The 15,176-nt window shown below is 43.4% G+C and overlaps 1 protein-coding gene across 1 annotated transcript in view; it reads left to right on the top strand.

Moving 5' to 3' along the window:
• LOC308674382 (solute carrier family 2, facilitated glucose transporter member 11-like) overlaps positions 1-15,176 on the top strand; it is a gene marked incomplete at its 5' end in the record, with an annotated part of 62,809 nt that overhangs the window by 6,810 nt on the left and 40,823 nt on the right. Inside the window, 5 exons of the mRNA XM_081338808.1 lie at positions 2,910-3,008; positions 3,188-3,313; positions 13,979-14,139; positions 14,379-14,503; positions 14,621-14,750. Coding sequence (XP_081194934.1) covers positions 2,910-3,008; positions 3,188-3,313; positions 13,979-14,139; positions 14,379-14,503; positions 14,621-14,750 — 641 coding nt within the window. The remainder of the gene's footprint in view (positions 1-2,909; positions 3,009-3,187; positions 3,314-13,978; positions 14,140-14,378; positions 14,504-14,620; positions 14,751-15,176) is intronic.

The raw sequence follows: 15,176 nt of genomic DNA on the forward strand, positions 1-15,176 counted from the left end.
ATGGCTGTCCTATCATTGTGCAGTTGTCTTTTCTATAAGTTAAACAGCAAAGGGCCACGAACCATTCCACTTAATACTTGGTTTCCAGATCCGTCACCATTGCAACATCCTTCCTTTGAATTCATAGTCATGGGACCAGTTAGGATCTGACTAGGAGTGGAATTCTAGCTTGATACAATCTCTGTGTCTTCCTGAATGTTCCCCAGTCTGCTCATTTTAGCAATTTTCCCCCTTTTTTTTACCTTCAACTTGGAGTATACTAGAACACCCAGATGCTTTTCCCATATGCTACTCTCATATCATATATTTCTGCCTTTCCCCCCCAGGTACAGGACTGTCTTTCTTTCTGTAAAAAAAATGTCCTATTCAAGACTGTCTACAACCTTCTGAATTTTCCTTCTTTTCTAAAGTGTCAGCTTTATATTAACTGTGTCTTTCTAAGTGTCCCCTCAATTTCCTCATCCAAGTCCTTGATAAAAATGTTGAAGAGCCCAGGGCTCAGGACAGGACCACCACTCCGTACTCACCTTCAAGCTGCAGAGGTACCACGAAGGAGCATGTGTAATCCTTTAGTCAACTGCGAGTCCATCTAATATCATCTGCCCCATGTTTTACCAAGTTTATGAAAGAGAACGATAGGAGGCACTGTGTTGAAGATTTTGCTGGGGTCTTGGGAGAACATCTGTAAGGCATTCCCTTCCTCCACCAAGCTAATCACTCCATCAAAAATGGAGAAAAGCTTAGTGTTGCATACTTCAAGTCATACTTGAATTATGCAAGTCATATTTATTATAATACCACTGTCCAAGTGCTCACAAATGTACCCCAGGTTGAAAAGCCCTGTTTTAGATGACCCCAGGGCATGGTCCAAAAAATCAATATGGTGGTTGTGATAGTGCAATTAAAGCTCCACTCATTTTTTAATGTGCGTCACACATTCAAAAGTGGCCAGACCCTTGATTGTACCATTGTGACCCATCATGTTGACTTTCTTTTAACCACCCACTTCTGTGGATTTCCCTATTTATAGCAGATAGCGTGGAAGGCTGGAGATCAAAAAGAGAGGCCTTGCAGGCTGGTGTGGATTTTCTGCTGCACTGTGTGGGTGTGAGTGTGGGTGGGTGTGGGCAGGCAGGCAGTGACTTTGTAGCACAAATCCTGCTTTCTTTGCAAATGACTTCGCCTAGGCCATGGACAGACATTTTAGTTGGAGGACATCCTGACTGCCTTCTTTTGGTAGATGAACCTGTTGATCTGAAGTGTCTGGCTCTCATGCTTCTATCTCATCCTCCGCTGCACCCGCTCTGCACCTCTGCACCTGCAGAGCTTCTTCCTCTGCTGCTTCAAGAACAGAGTACGAAAGGGAACTTCTAGATGATGGAACAGAAAAGAACAGAACAGAATAGCTGGAAGGGACCTTGTAGGTCATCTACTCCAACACCCTGCCCAAGCAGGAGACCCTACAGGATTTCTGACAGATAGCAGTCCAGTCTCTTTGTTGTGACCTGTTGGCCACCAGAGAACTCAGCGGCTGATTCAGATGAGAAAGCACAGGAATGGGTGCCGAGTCCAGTGTCAGGGCCATCTGAAACCTCCAACGAAGGAATGGAGCTGTCACAGCCAGGAACAGAGGCAGAGCCTGGGCCATCTGCCAGCCTACAGTTGGAAAGGTTGAGACCTCCATGCCTTGAGGCAAGTGATTCAGGAGAGGAGGATCACATGGGGCCAGTGATTGATGTGCGGTGCGGCAGAAGCTGAGAAGAGGAGAACAGTGAGAGGCTATGGGATGGTCTTCAGGGTGGAAGAGTCACTGCTGCTAATGTATCCCCACCCTCAGTTGTGGATAAAAGGCAGGGGCGGAGATGAATAGGTGTGGCAGACAACTATTCCTTTTCCTGCTGGTCAGCCACTTGTACTTGGGACTCCTGACACTTCTCCTTGGAATTTTTGCAAGAGTTTTTCCGCAGGTCCTGTGGCACTGGAGGTCAGAGCTCCTTCTGAATGTGGGCATATCTTATATTAAACAACAGCCAGCTTGCTTGAAGGACTTTTGGCTGCAAGCATGGTGAGACCGAGAGTAACTCTGGGTATGGGGAGACCCCCTACAGGAGAAAAGGGAGCGAGCTCTGTTGTTTGGAGGCTGTGTGAAACTGCTGGTGTTTCTGAAATAAAAGGAACATTAGAGACTATTTGGTGCTGCTGTTGTGTTTTGGGAGCTGGGTCAGAACACTCTTCTTGAGAGCCTCCAGTGATGAAGCACCAACAACATCTGAAGGCAGTTTGTTCCATTGGTTGATTGTTTTCACTGTCAGGAAATTTCTCCTTATTTCCAGGTTGAATCTCCTGGATCAGTTTCCATTGTTATTCCTTGTCTGGCCTTCGGGTGTTTTGGAAAATAGGTTGACCCCCTCATCTCTGTGACAGCACTTCAAATATTGGAACACTGTTATCATGTCTCCTCTGGTCCTTCTCTTCACTAGACTAGCCATGCCCAGTTCCTGCAACAGTTCTTCATATGTTTAACCTCCAGTACCCTAATCAGCTTTGTTGCTCTTCTCTGCACTTTTTATAGAGTCTCAACATCTTTTTTATAGTGTGGGGACCAAAACTGGTTGCAGTATTCTAGGTGTGGTATTACTAAGGCTTTATAGAGTGGTATTAGTACCTCACGTGATTTTGATTGAACCCCTCTGTTAATGCAGCTTAAGGTTGTATTGGCTTTTTTGGCTGCCACTGCACACTTTTGGCTTATATTTAATTTATTGTCCACTAAGACTCCAAGATCCCTCTCACAGTTGCTGCTATTAAGCCTGGTTTCACCCACCCAATCTATATGTGTCCTTTTGGTTTTTCTTGCCTAAGTATAAGACTTTACTTTTCTCTATGTAGACAGGGTGTTGTCTTTCCAGGTGCAGTACCGGCAGCTGTTCCAAATGGTGATTGTATTAGGAATGAGTGGAACCCTCCTTATTGGCTTCCAGGTCTCTGTGATCACCTATCCATCCCAGGTAAGCCACAGAAGCTTTTGCAACTCAGTATCTGCAGTCCCAAAGCAAAATATGGCCTCAAGAATTCTGGGAAGGCCTCCCTTAGCAGACAAGGTTTTCAATCTATGCAGCTGAACACACAAATCCTAGTGCACACAGTTTTCTGGTCACTCTCCTCTCCTCTTGGTGTCCTTCTCCAGCTTCACTCTGCTGCCGGAGTCATTCACCTGGGCTACTCTGCTGGGCTAAAGATCACCTCTCGTGGGCAGCTCTATCAGCACAATACATGCCACCCATCCTCACATGACTTCTATAGGGGGGTGGAGGTTAGAAATTTCTCTGTTTATTATAAAATAAATATCCTGTGTGGTACAGAGTGAGAACCAGTGGTGGTATTTAAATATGTGAACAACTGGTCTCTGTGTGGATGCTGCTTCCAGAAGTCCATTCTGGGCCTGGGCAACAAAAAATTAGCCACTGCTTCTGCCAAAGTGGTGCAAACTTGCTGAATCCAATCACTGGTGAGAACCCCATAAAATAACAGCTGGCCAGTCACCACTCTGATAAGTCCCAGTAAGGCTGCAGCTGGCAACAGGATGTCTCCTGGGGGATCAGACTGAATTGTTACTAGAATCTTCCCTCTTCATGGACATCTGATGAGTTCAGAGAAGGGCTGGTGACACAAAACCCATAAGTTCCCTTTGATTTTATAAATAGCATCTTCACCACGATGCATTTGGTAACAGAACAACAGATTCTGAGATGAGACAGCCATATTTCTTGCCTACCTGGTATCTACAGGCAATCCTTGACCTACAGCCATTTAGTCAGCAACACTTCCAGGTTATGACAGTGCTGAACAAATGGCAGTTACAGGCCTTAGAGGTCTCGCCATTCCAACACCCCCATAATCTCATATCATGATCTGGTTGCTTGGCAACCCATGTGTGCTTTCAACTGGTTGCCAAGCGCCTCACAATCCCTCTGCAAACTTTCTGGTTGACTTCTCCAGAAAATCGGTGAGGAAGCCAGCAGGAAGCTTGCAAGTTGCTGGGGTAAATAACCCCCACCTGTGCACCCTCCCCCAGCCTTTCTGTGCTAGCTCCACAATGGATACTTGCACATCCCACACACGCCTTCACACTCCCTCATTGCACCCTTGTGTTGTGATTCAGCGTCAGCCTGTGGTTCTGGCAGCTGAGTCGGATGATTCTGAAGAGGAGGAGGAGGAGGGGTTTGGAGAGCCTTTGGTATCAGAGGAAGGTTCTGATGCACTGCAGGACTCTCAGCCTGGCCCCTCCCGTCTTGTTCTTCATCAGACTCAGCCGTATGAGCACAAGAGATTGGAAGAAGATGATCCACAGCTGGCTCTGTTCAGGGATACTAGGAGCAGGAGGCAATCTAGCAGAGCAGAACAAAGGAAGGCAATGAGGCAACTCGGGAGAAGGCAATGAGAAGCCATGCCTTGGGACTGCTGATAAAAGGGGAAGGTATGGGAGGTGTTGGTTGCTGAAGGCAACCGTTTGAAGACCTTCTGCTAGAGTCCTGGTCTGTTATTCTTGTTTAACTCTTGTTTGAACTTTTGGTTTAACTCTTGAACTTTTCGTTTAACTTTTGTTTGAACTCTTTGTAAATAAAGTTGGTTGGGTTTTTTCCAGACTATTGACTATAAAAAGGGCTTGTCCCTGACATTCAAACAGGGCCGGTCGTAGGCTGGAACAGAACACCTTGTGCAACCTCCCCAACCTGAATGGTGCCTCCTGTGCACTCCCATACACCCTCCAAGGCACATGTGGCATCTCTCACACACACCTTTGCACACTTGTGCTCTCTCTCTCTGATCTGCACAGCACCTCTCATGCACACCACATTCTTGCCTACCCTTCCTCAACCCACGCAGGACCTCTTGTGCAACCTTGTGCACTCTCATGCACCCCTGTGCACCTTATTTGACCCATACAGCACCTCTTGTGCAAGCCCTCATACTCTCAAACACAAACCCAAATTGTGCAGCACCTCTCATGCAGCCCCTCCCTCCTCTTCTCAACTCACAGGGTTCTTTTTGTACACTTCCTTGCAGCCTCATGCACTCTCCTGAACTCACACTGCAGACACTGCTGTCATTAAGGGATGCATTTTACACTGTGCCACCAATTGCTTAGCAACTGAAATTCAGATCCGAATTGTTGTTGTAAGTTGAGGACTACCTATAGTGACTTCATATATTTGTGACTCTTATAGCCAGGAAATATAGTAAAGTGAGTGTTGATGGAGTTCAGAATTCTCTTTTTTAGAGATAATATTCTGGCTTAGCTATGTGCCCTCTTTACCACTTTTTATACTTGTCCTTGTTGTCATTCAATTTATCAGAGAGTTCTTTGTGCAGCCATGCTGGTTTCTTTTGAGAGCTGTTATTTTTCTTCTTCGTTGGTATTGTAGTAGACTGGGCTTTTATAATCTCACTTTTCAAAATTTCCCAAGCTTCTTGAATTGTTTTCCCCTTGAGGATTCTCATCCATGGAATCCTTCCCAAGCTCTCTCTGAGTTTATTGAAATCAGCAGTCTTAAAGTCCAAGACTCTAGTTTGACTTGGTTCTACTGCTTGTGCTTGCATAATGTTGAACTCCAATATTGCATGATCACTCCCCCCCCCAAGGTTCCTATAGCTTTGATACTTTCTATCATTTTATCTCTGTTAGTGAGAATTAAGTCCAATATGGCTGAGCATATTGGACTTCTCTACTTTTGGGGAGACAAAGTTGTCTGCTAGGTTTGTCAGGAACCTGTTTCATCTTCCACTTGGTGCAGAGTTTGTCTCCCAGTTCATTTTTCCCCTTTTATATTGACCCAAATGCATTTAAGATGGTTTTAATCATTGTTCTGCTCTGTTTCTGTAGAGATGTATTTATTTCTTATATATAGTGCAACTCCACCTCCTTTATTTGGTCTGTTTTTTAAATAATTTAAATCCCTCTAGCTGCATATTCCATTCATGGGTTTCATCTCACCAAGTTTCCGTAATGGCAACTCAATTACTTGAATTTCTAGTTCATCATGTTTATTCTTCATACTTTGTATGTTGAGGTCTATGTATAGTATGCTCAGGGGCAATTTGGTTAAAGGCCCTTGCCATGTAGGGTACAGAATAAAAGAGTTGGAAGGGACCTTTGAGGTCTTCTAGTTGAAGCAGGAGATGTGGTCATTCCAACCCATCATCAGGGCCTCAACCTCAGTCAAACTGCACAATAGTTGCAAGCTCTCTCAGAAGTCCCACTAAGTCCCATCAGGTGCCTGGGGCAGAATAATCAGAAAGACTGCTCCTCTCTACAACAGGGGTATCCACAAAGAACTGTAGGGGTAAGAGAGAATTATGTGTCCATGACAGAGGCCAATTCTAAATAATCTTGCCACTGCCCAAGGATAAAGACCAGATCTAATCTGGGACCACTGCTTTAAGTTGGATCCATTAATTTGGATCAAGTCTATGGTTGCCGTGATCCCAAGCCCCCTCCAGCTCTGGGCCCAGAGAAGCCAAGTTGAATTTTCCCAGCATCATAACTCTAGGGAATGCCTCCATCGCTAAAGTCCAGAGTATTTTGGGGAGGGATTTCATTACCCCACAGGGAGGGAAGGAAATATGCAGCAGCCCCAATTGATCTTTATGATCCAGTTTCACAAACAGCTATGTCTAGGCAGCACTCCTAAAAGCCCCAGAGATGCTTGACCCTTAGCTACATTCCTATCCCTACCCCAGAATAATTTTTTTTTATTTTAATTCCATTTATAATGGCTGATGCCACACTTGAGCTATCCAGAAGAGCACATTTCCAAAAGAGAAACTATGAACCACGTGTCAGTAGGGTTAATCAAGTCATGGATGAGATAAGCTTTATAGCAGCTGACCCAGCTTTAAGCAGCAACAGGAGGAGTCAGGGCCTCTGAAGCGCCAGAGACCAAGTCTTGGTGTTGACCTGGTCTCTGGATATGTTATCGGTATTAAGCACCAAGTCTGCCTCCCACCGCAGACATGTCACTGCCTCAGTACTGAACATCAATTCCTACATTTTGCACAAATAGAAAATGTAATGGCTGACTAAGTCCCCGCAGTGTCATGGTTCTGACAGATGAAACTCTTCAAAAGAACTTTGAGGCATTGTTTATCTAAAGAATCTTTTATTTGAGTAGCATAATATCAACACAATAATAATAATAATAATAATAATAATAATAATAATAATAATAATAATAATAATAATAATAATAATAATAATAATAATAATAATAATAATAATAATAATAATAATAATAATGTTGGAAGGGACCTTGAAGGTCATCTAGCCCAACCCCCTGCTCAGGAAGGAAACCCTATACCATTTCAGACAAATGGCTGTCCAGTCTTTTCTTAAAAACTTCCAGTGTTGGAGCATTCACCGCTTCTGGAGGCAGGTTGTTCCACTGGTTAATTGTTCTAACTGTCAGGAAGTTTCTCCTTAGATCTAGGTTGCTTCTCTCCTTGATTAGTTTCCATCCATTCCATCTGTTGCCAAAAACTGAATTCCCCTCCCTTGGGCACATAATATCAAAGCATAATTCTCTCCTCCAATTAACAGTCATAAATCACATTCCCCAATTAAGCATGAGCTTCCTCTCCAGTTCACCAGCCCGCCAATATCAGCTCTGGGTTCAATAAACTTGATTCTCATGCTAGGTTTGGGGTTGTTATGTCTAGCTAGACTCTCATTCACATCCCCCCTCCCAGCATCATCTAACTCTAAAAGTGAAAAGGAAAAAGATCACAAATTTCTTTACCAAACTGAGGCTGACCTAATCCGATGGTTCATGTAATTCACGGTGTGGGATCGGTTAAGATCTGCATATGTGGGACTGATTGGGGTAGATTGTAAGGGCGACTCCGAAATATAATGTTATATTTTATCTATATCTTAAATTTGTATTTTATTACTATTTCATCTTAAATTGTATCTTATTTAATTCTATTTTAAATTGTATTTTATCAAATTCCATTTTGGATTGCTTTTATCAAGTTTTGGTGACAGTTTGTTGCTGGAACTTTGCACTTTGATATGGCCCAAGGGCTAATCAATAAAGTTGTTGTTGCTTATATGCCACTTCTGCGAAAGGCAGTAGGTCCGTCCAGTTTTCCTGCTGAAAATTTACATAGCATCTTAAATATTGCTCAAGTACTGCATTAGATCTTTCACATTGCCCATTAGCTTGAGGATGATGACTAGATGTCAATCCTTGGGTAGTTCCTAGCAGGGATAAAAATTCCTTCCAAGCACCCCTCTGTCAGATATGATGCATTGTGGTGCCCCGTGCAATCTGTAAATATGGTGTACAAAAAGTTTTGCTAATGCTTTTGCAGTTGGAATTTTTTGGCAAGGTATGAAATGTACTTGCTTAGAGAACAGATCTGTGACAGTCCAGACAACGGTGTTTCTATTGCTTTCTGGTAGTTCTACGATAAAGTCCATGGCTATTTCTTTCCATGGTGCTGAGGGATTCGCCACCGGTTGTAACAGTCCTAGCGATTTCCCTTGCAACCTCTTAGCCATCGCGCAAATTTGACAACTGCTCACATAGCTTTCTATGTCTTTTTTCATAGATGGCCACCAAAATTGCCTTTTAGTTAAGTGTAATGTTTTTACAAACCCGAAATGTCCTGCTGATTTTGTATCATGGCATAGTTGCATGAAATTGATCCTCTGGGTGGTAGGTATGTATAACTTCTCACCCACCCAAGGTAGCCCATCTTTAATTGTGCACACATGCCTATTTTTGTGGAACCATTCATCGCTTTCAAAGGACTTTCGGAATTCTATTCCAGTTTGGCTATCCACTTTCAGCTTCATTTTTACTTGTGCCCTGGTGGTGACTGGTGCTGCCAGTTGTTGTTCAGGCACAAGTGGTTTAGAGTCAGTTACTTGTGTGCTGTTATATTGGGGCATGCGAGATAATGCGTTTGCCAGGAAGTTCTTCCCTCCCGGCAAGTGTTTGAGAGTGAAATTGAATCGGTGAAAGTGTTGGGACCAGCGGTCTTGCTTAGGAGTGAGTTTCCTGAGCGTCTTTAGTGCTTCTAAATTTTTGTGGTCTGTCCAGACCTGGAAAGGTATTTTATTCCCTTCCAAAAATTGGCGCCATGTTAATAACGACCACCTTAATGAAAATGCTTCCTTCTCCCATATTGGCCACCGTTGTTCTGTTTCCGTGAGTTTTCTGGATGTATATGCGCAAGGTTGCAATGTCCCCTCATCATTTTCCTGTAATAATATGGCTCCGACTGCTACATCACTCGCATCTGTCTGTATTACAAAAGGTTTGTCGGGATCTGGGTGCTTTAGTACAGGTTCAGCAGAAAAGAGTCTGTTTAGCCTCTCAAATGCTGCTTGACATTCCATTGTCCATTTTAGAGGCTGGCTGGATTTCACGCCCCCCCCCCTTCATTTTCAACAAGTTTGTGAGGGGCATGGCTATTTGGCCAAATGAAAGGATGAATTGGCAGTAGAAACTTGCAAACCCCAGGAAACTTTGCAATTGCTTCTGTGTGCAGGGGGGTGCCCACTCTAATACTGCCCTGACCTTCTCAGGGTCCATTTTGATGCCCTCTGGAGATATGCGATATCCCAGGTAGTGGACTTTTTCCTGATGGAATTCACACTTTGATAATTTAGCATATAAGTGGGCAGCTTGCAACTTTTTCAGGACTGCTCTGACTAGTTTGATAGTCTTTGGTCTCTTTGGTCTCCGTGAAGATAAGAATGTCATTCAAGTAAACCAGGACCCCCTTATATAGGTGCTCTCTTAGTAAGTCATTAATTAATTGCATAAAGACTGCAGAGGCACCTTGCAGTCCGAATGGCAATACTTTGAATTGGTAGCACCCCATTGGGCAGTTGAAAGCAGTCTTCCATTCATCTCCTTCCTTAATCCTAATACAGTAATATGCTTCCCTCAGATCTAGTTTAGTAAAAATCCTTCCTTTCAATAGGTGGGATAGCATATCCTTCATTAGGGGTAGAGGGTACAGATTACATTCACTAATTGTGTTCAGATTTCTGTAATCCACACACAAACGGAAAGAACCATCTTCTCCCTGAACAGGACTGGGGCTGCCACTTTGGGTTTGGCAGGCTCGATGAACCCTCTTTCTAAGTTTTTTTTAATGAATCTTTCCATTTCTGCCATTTCCCTTGGGCTCATGGCATACATCCTGGGTTTTGGGAGTTTTGCCCCGGGTTTGAATTCTATGGCACAGTCTGTGGGGTGGGGTGGGGGAAGCTCATCTGCCCGCTCCTCACTGAAAACCTCAGCAAGGTCCCTGTATTCCTCCGGTATCTCTGGTAACCCCTTCTCTTTCCCCACTGCTGCTGTCTCCTCCCTTTGGGTTAGGGGGGGGCGCTTTGGGGGGGTTACGTTTTCCTGCTCCCCTTTTGGGAAGTTGAGTTCTGCTGTCCTCCAGTTTATCCCGGGGTTCCATTTCTTCAGCCATTCCAGTCCTAAAATCATTGGGCATTCCATGCCTGGGCCCACTACAAACATTATGAGACCCCAGGGACAGGTGAATTGGTAAAGTGGCTAGGGTAGCTGGTCCCCCCCTGCTATTGATCCATCTAATTGACTAAAAAAGATTGGTTTTTTTAGTCTCCTCACTGGGATGCTCAATCTCTCCACCAGCGTTGGGCTGATGAGGCAGCAGATGCAACCAGAGTCTATCAGAGCTTTTATTTCGAAGGCTTTAGGCATAGTGGAAGCTAACATAGTCACTGTCTTAAGTATAGGTGGAAGGGGTCCACTTACCAATGGTTCTCCCTTTGAGCTGTCTTCCGAGGTGTCTGTAGTGGTGTAGGCCGGAGTCCAATCCCAGTTCCTGGCAGGGATTGTGGACTCTACAGCCCCTGTCCCCTTCATGGAAGATTCTTTTGGGTTGCCTTGGGGTTTCCCTAGTTTCTTGGAAGGTGATGACTCTGTTTTACGCTGGAGGGGTTGAGCGGCAGAGAGAGGTGACCCTCTCTCTCGCATTTGAAACAGCCTGTTGATTTTTTAGCTGTGGGTGGTGGGTTCTCCCTCTCGTGTGTTTGCTTGGTTGGCGGGCGGCTGCATGGTTTCCCCTGACGGTGTCTCTTCAATAGGTCTATCTCCCCCTCCTCTGCCAGGACATACCAGTCGTCGAGATGGTGTGGGTCTCCTCGAGGCAGGCAAGCATCATACAGGTCATAGTTTAGCCCATCTTTGAAGTGGTTAAGGAGGATGTCTTCTGGCCAGTTCAGCTTGCTGGCAATGGCTCGAAATTCTTGGGTGTATTCAGCCACCGGCTGTCTGCCCTGCCTGACTGTTTTGATTCTATCCCGGGCTTTATGATCAGCCAAGGGATCTTTGAAATGCTGCCTCAAGGATGCCATGAACCGGTTGAAATCGTTGAGTTCTGGGGCATTGGAGTCATGTAGGTTCACCACCCAGTCTGCAGCCGGTCCGTCCAGGGCGGATTGCACAATTCGGATGCAGGTTTTGTCACTGGGGATGTCCCGTCTGTATTCTTCCATATAGCTAAGGAACCATTGTGTTTTTATCATTGTTAGCCACCCTGAGTCCTTTGGGAGATAGGGCAGCATACAAATCCCATAAATAAATAAATAAATAAATAAATAATAAATAAATAAATAAATAAATAAATAAATAAATAAATGGTAGAATAGTCCATTTCTGTAAATATAGGAACTTTGGGCCAAAAGTAGAAAGACAGTAAGTCCAATTAATCAGTATCAGCCTTTTTCTTTTCTCTCCCAATGTAGACAAAGGCCGCCATTAAGGAGGGTGGGGAAAAAAAATCCCTTCCCTCTCTCCTCACAGGGGGAAACAAATTTGGGAAGCTTTTGACAGGAAAAGTAGATGATTAGGAAAAGAAGAAGGCGGCTTCTGGTTCATTTGTGCGGCGCTTCCGGACATGCAGGAACAGCCTGCTTCCTGCCGTCCATTTCCTACTTTTTTGGAGGACCCTGAAAAGGGTCAAAAATCACCCTGGAGGGGCAATTACGAAGAAGAGGACTTTCCTGCGATTGCGGAAGGGTGGCAGCCCTCCGCTGGAATCCTGGATCAACTCCTTTGGCTTGAAGAAGAAGAGACCGGCCATAAAGATGGCCACTCCCTGCCGAAAGCCAAAGCACTACCTAGCACTAAGAAGCAATCTGGAGGACCTGGGTGACCTTTTACCTTTCTTATTCCCCAATCATCTTCCTGTGGGACTTTCCTGAAAATCTCTTTCCCCATTTTTGGAGAAAACAGTGAATATATACAAAGTTACAAAAGAATTTTAATTAATTCAGCAAAGAAATTAAGCAATTTCATCTGTATTTACTAAAAAGCTTCTATTTGTTGCTGGGAATCCACTATCCTATCTTTTCTCTAAGCTGTGAATTAAGGAAAAAAAATTGGACTAATCCTACAAAAGTTCTATATTAATTTGGAAAAAGAAAAGAAAAGAACATTCTTACATTGCATGCTATATGTTATTCATGACATCTTGTGGCGAAACCTGGTACAGCAAGTAAATTTCCTTTTGTTGTGAGAGCTGACTGAATAACAGAGCTGTCCTTGACACTAAGATAAGGGTGGGAACACCTGGCACTGAATACAACTCTTCAGGAGGTGGAAAATCTTTGACTATTATTAAAACAGCCTCTATGGAAGATTTAACTGCAAACAACAACGAAATGGATGAATACATCCCACCACTTGATTATAAACTGATACTAGACACGATTTTGGCAATGACAGAGCAAATTAAAGCCAAACTGCAAGAAAAATCTGACAACTTAAAGCCACCAAATCAAATTTTGACTTTAAATGAGAAAAAGATAACCCAAAATCAATAGAAGAAGTGGAAACTAACACTAAAATAGGAGATTTCAAAGAACAACAAAAGCAACCTACAGAAGACCTTAAAGTCCAAACTTTAATGGCAACTACAAAACTTATAACCCAAAAAGCAGCAGCACCTGACGAAAACAACACCAAGAGTGAAGACACTAAAGGCCTTCAAATAAAATATACTGAGAATTCAATTAATCAAAGGACAACCATAATACTACTTTCTACCTAACCTAGATAGAATTGGAAGAACAAAAAGATTTGACTGATTTAATGACAACTATATTATATCAACCATCAAAACCTGAATTATCAAAGCAAAAATACAATGGTTACAAAGGGGACATTTTCCTTGCAAAACTGACATTTGGATACATTCCCTGGATTCAAATAAGAGGTATAGGAAGAAAGGAAGATACATTTGTGATTTTAAAGATGCCAAGAGGGAAGCATGACTGGCACAAAAGGAAGGCAAGAGTTAGATTTAAAAAACTGAACTTGTTTCTCTTTTGGGATTCCTAAAGATAGACGATTAAAATATCTTTCTATGGATTAAGGGGAATCCCTAAAAAATATAACTGATTTTACATTTAGCTTTTAGATCTGTAAAGGAAAACAAATGTAAGCTTTTAGAATATAACTCCGAACTATATTATAGAACTCGGAATGACATATCAAAAGATAGTATTTTAATAATTGATGTACGGTCAAGATGACTTATAGAATATTCAGTGATTACTTTTGAACCATAGTATAGAATCTAGAATTTTATATATAAAAGATAGTATTTTAATAAATGTTGAATGGTTAAGCCAAAAATATATTTCTAATAACTGGTGATACAATATAACTGATCTATATTGTATAATCTCAAATGTATCTTATATTTGTTGGGGCTGTTGTAGGTCACCAATAAATAAAAAACAAAAAACCTGTTATTGAATTAAGCCATTTTCTGTACTAACACAATATACTCACTCATGAACTATCCAGGTTATCAAGATTCGTATAATAAACCAATACATTAAAAACTAACTCAGGTTGTGTTGTGCTGCAAGATTTGCAACCAGTCTGGTAGCTGAACACTCCCTCTCTTGTTTTCCCAGGACATCAAGAGTTTTATCAATGAGACGTGGCTGCAGCGACACGGTGTGGCTGTCTCGCCAGACAGGCTGGCTGTGCTGTGGTCCTTCATCATCTCCATCTACTGCCTGGGGGGTCTTCTGGGCTGCTTATGGAGTGGATCGCTGGCCATGAGATATGGAAAGTATGCCTTTTTCTCAAGAGGAAGTTTTCATGATGGCCCCTTGTCTTATAGCTGTGAGATTTTCTCGCATATGCTGATGTCAGTGACTATATAATTGTGAGAGTTCTCATTTTCCCCTCCCTCTTCACCTTAAATTAGAACTGAAAGCCTTGAAATGAACTTGAGTCCCAGAGAAATCAGTCAATAGTGGGAAATACACATGTGGCTGGAGTCTAACACCTGGTTGTGGTTTATTTCAGAAAGAAAACTTTGATTTGCAGTGATTTTATTATAATTGTGGGAGCTCTTCTTATTGGTTCCAGTAAGATGGCCAGGTCTTTTGAAATTATCCTGATGGGCCGTTTCCTTTATGGCATCAGTGCAGGTAGGATGAGGAGGAGGGCCTGGGTTTTGACCCTCAGGTAAGCCAAAAGCATCCCCTGGATCAGGAGACATGGGCATGGGGAGAGACCTTTTGATTCCTGTGATTCTTCTCTTGAAGGACTCTGCCTGAATATCCACGGTCCCTATCTCAATGAAATTTCCCCCAAGAAGTTCCGAGGCTTGGCCACCACTACGGCGGCAGTGTTTTTCTCCCTCGGAAAAGCCTTGGGGCAAATCCTGGGCTTAAGGTAAGCTCACTGCCCAGGAGCCATTCCAGCTCTGCCCTTCCCTCCTCCATTCCCATTGAAGGCCAACGATTGTGGCTGTCCTGGGCTGCGATTCTCCCACCTGCTCTGCCAAGGAGAGAGCCGGTCTTGTTGTTTCCTTTTAGACTGTATGAAAACTCCCTCTGAGGGATAATCTGCTCTCCCTCTCAGGGCTCTCAAGGGGTCCTCTGTTCAAGCTGCGCAGTGGTGGGATTTAGCTAGTTTGTACCAGTTCGGCAGAACCGGTAGCTAATTTTTTGTTGCCCAGGCCTAGAATGGACTTCCGGAAGTGGCATCCACACAGAGAACTGGTTGTTCACCTACTTGAATCTCACCACTGAAGCTGTGATGGTGGGAAGTGCACTTTGGCTCTTTTTTTTGTCAAAGAGATGGTGCTGGCTTCACCTC

This window comes from Vipera berus, assembly GCF_964194415.1.
Source record: "Vipera berus genome assembly, chromosome: 14".
In the NCBI taxonomy this organism is placed as follows: domain Eukaryota; kingdom Metazoa; phylum Chordata; class Lepidosauria; order Squamata; family Viperidae; genus Vipera; species Vipera berus.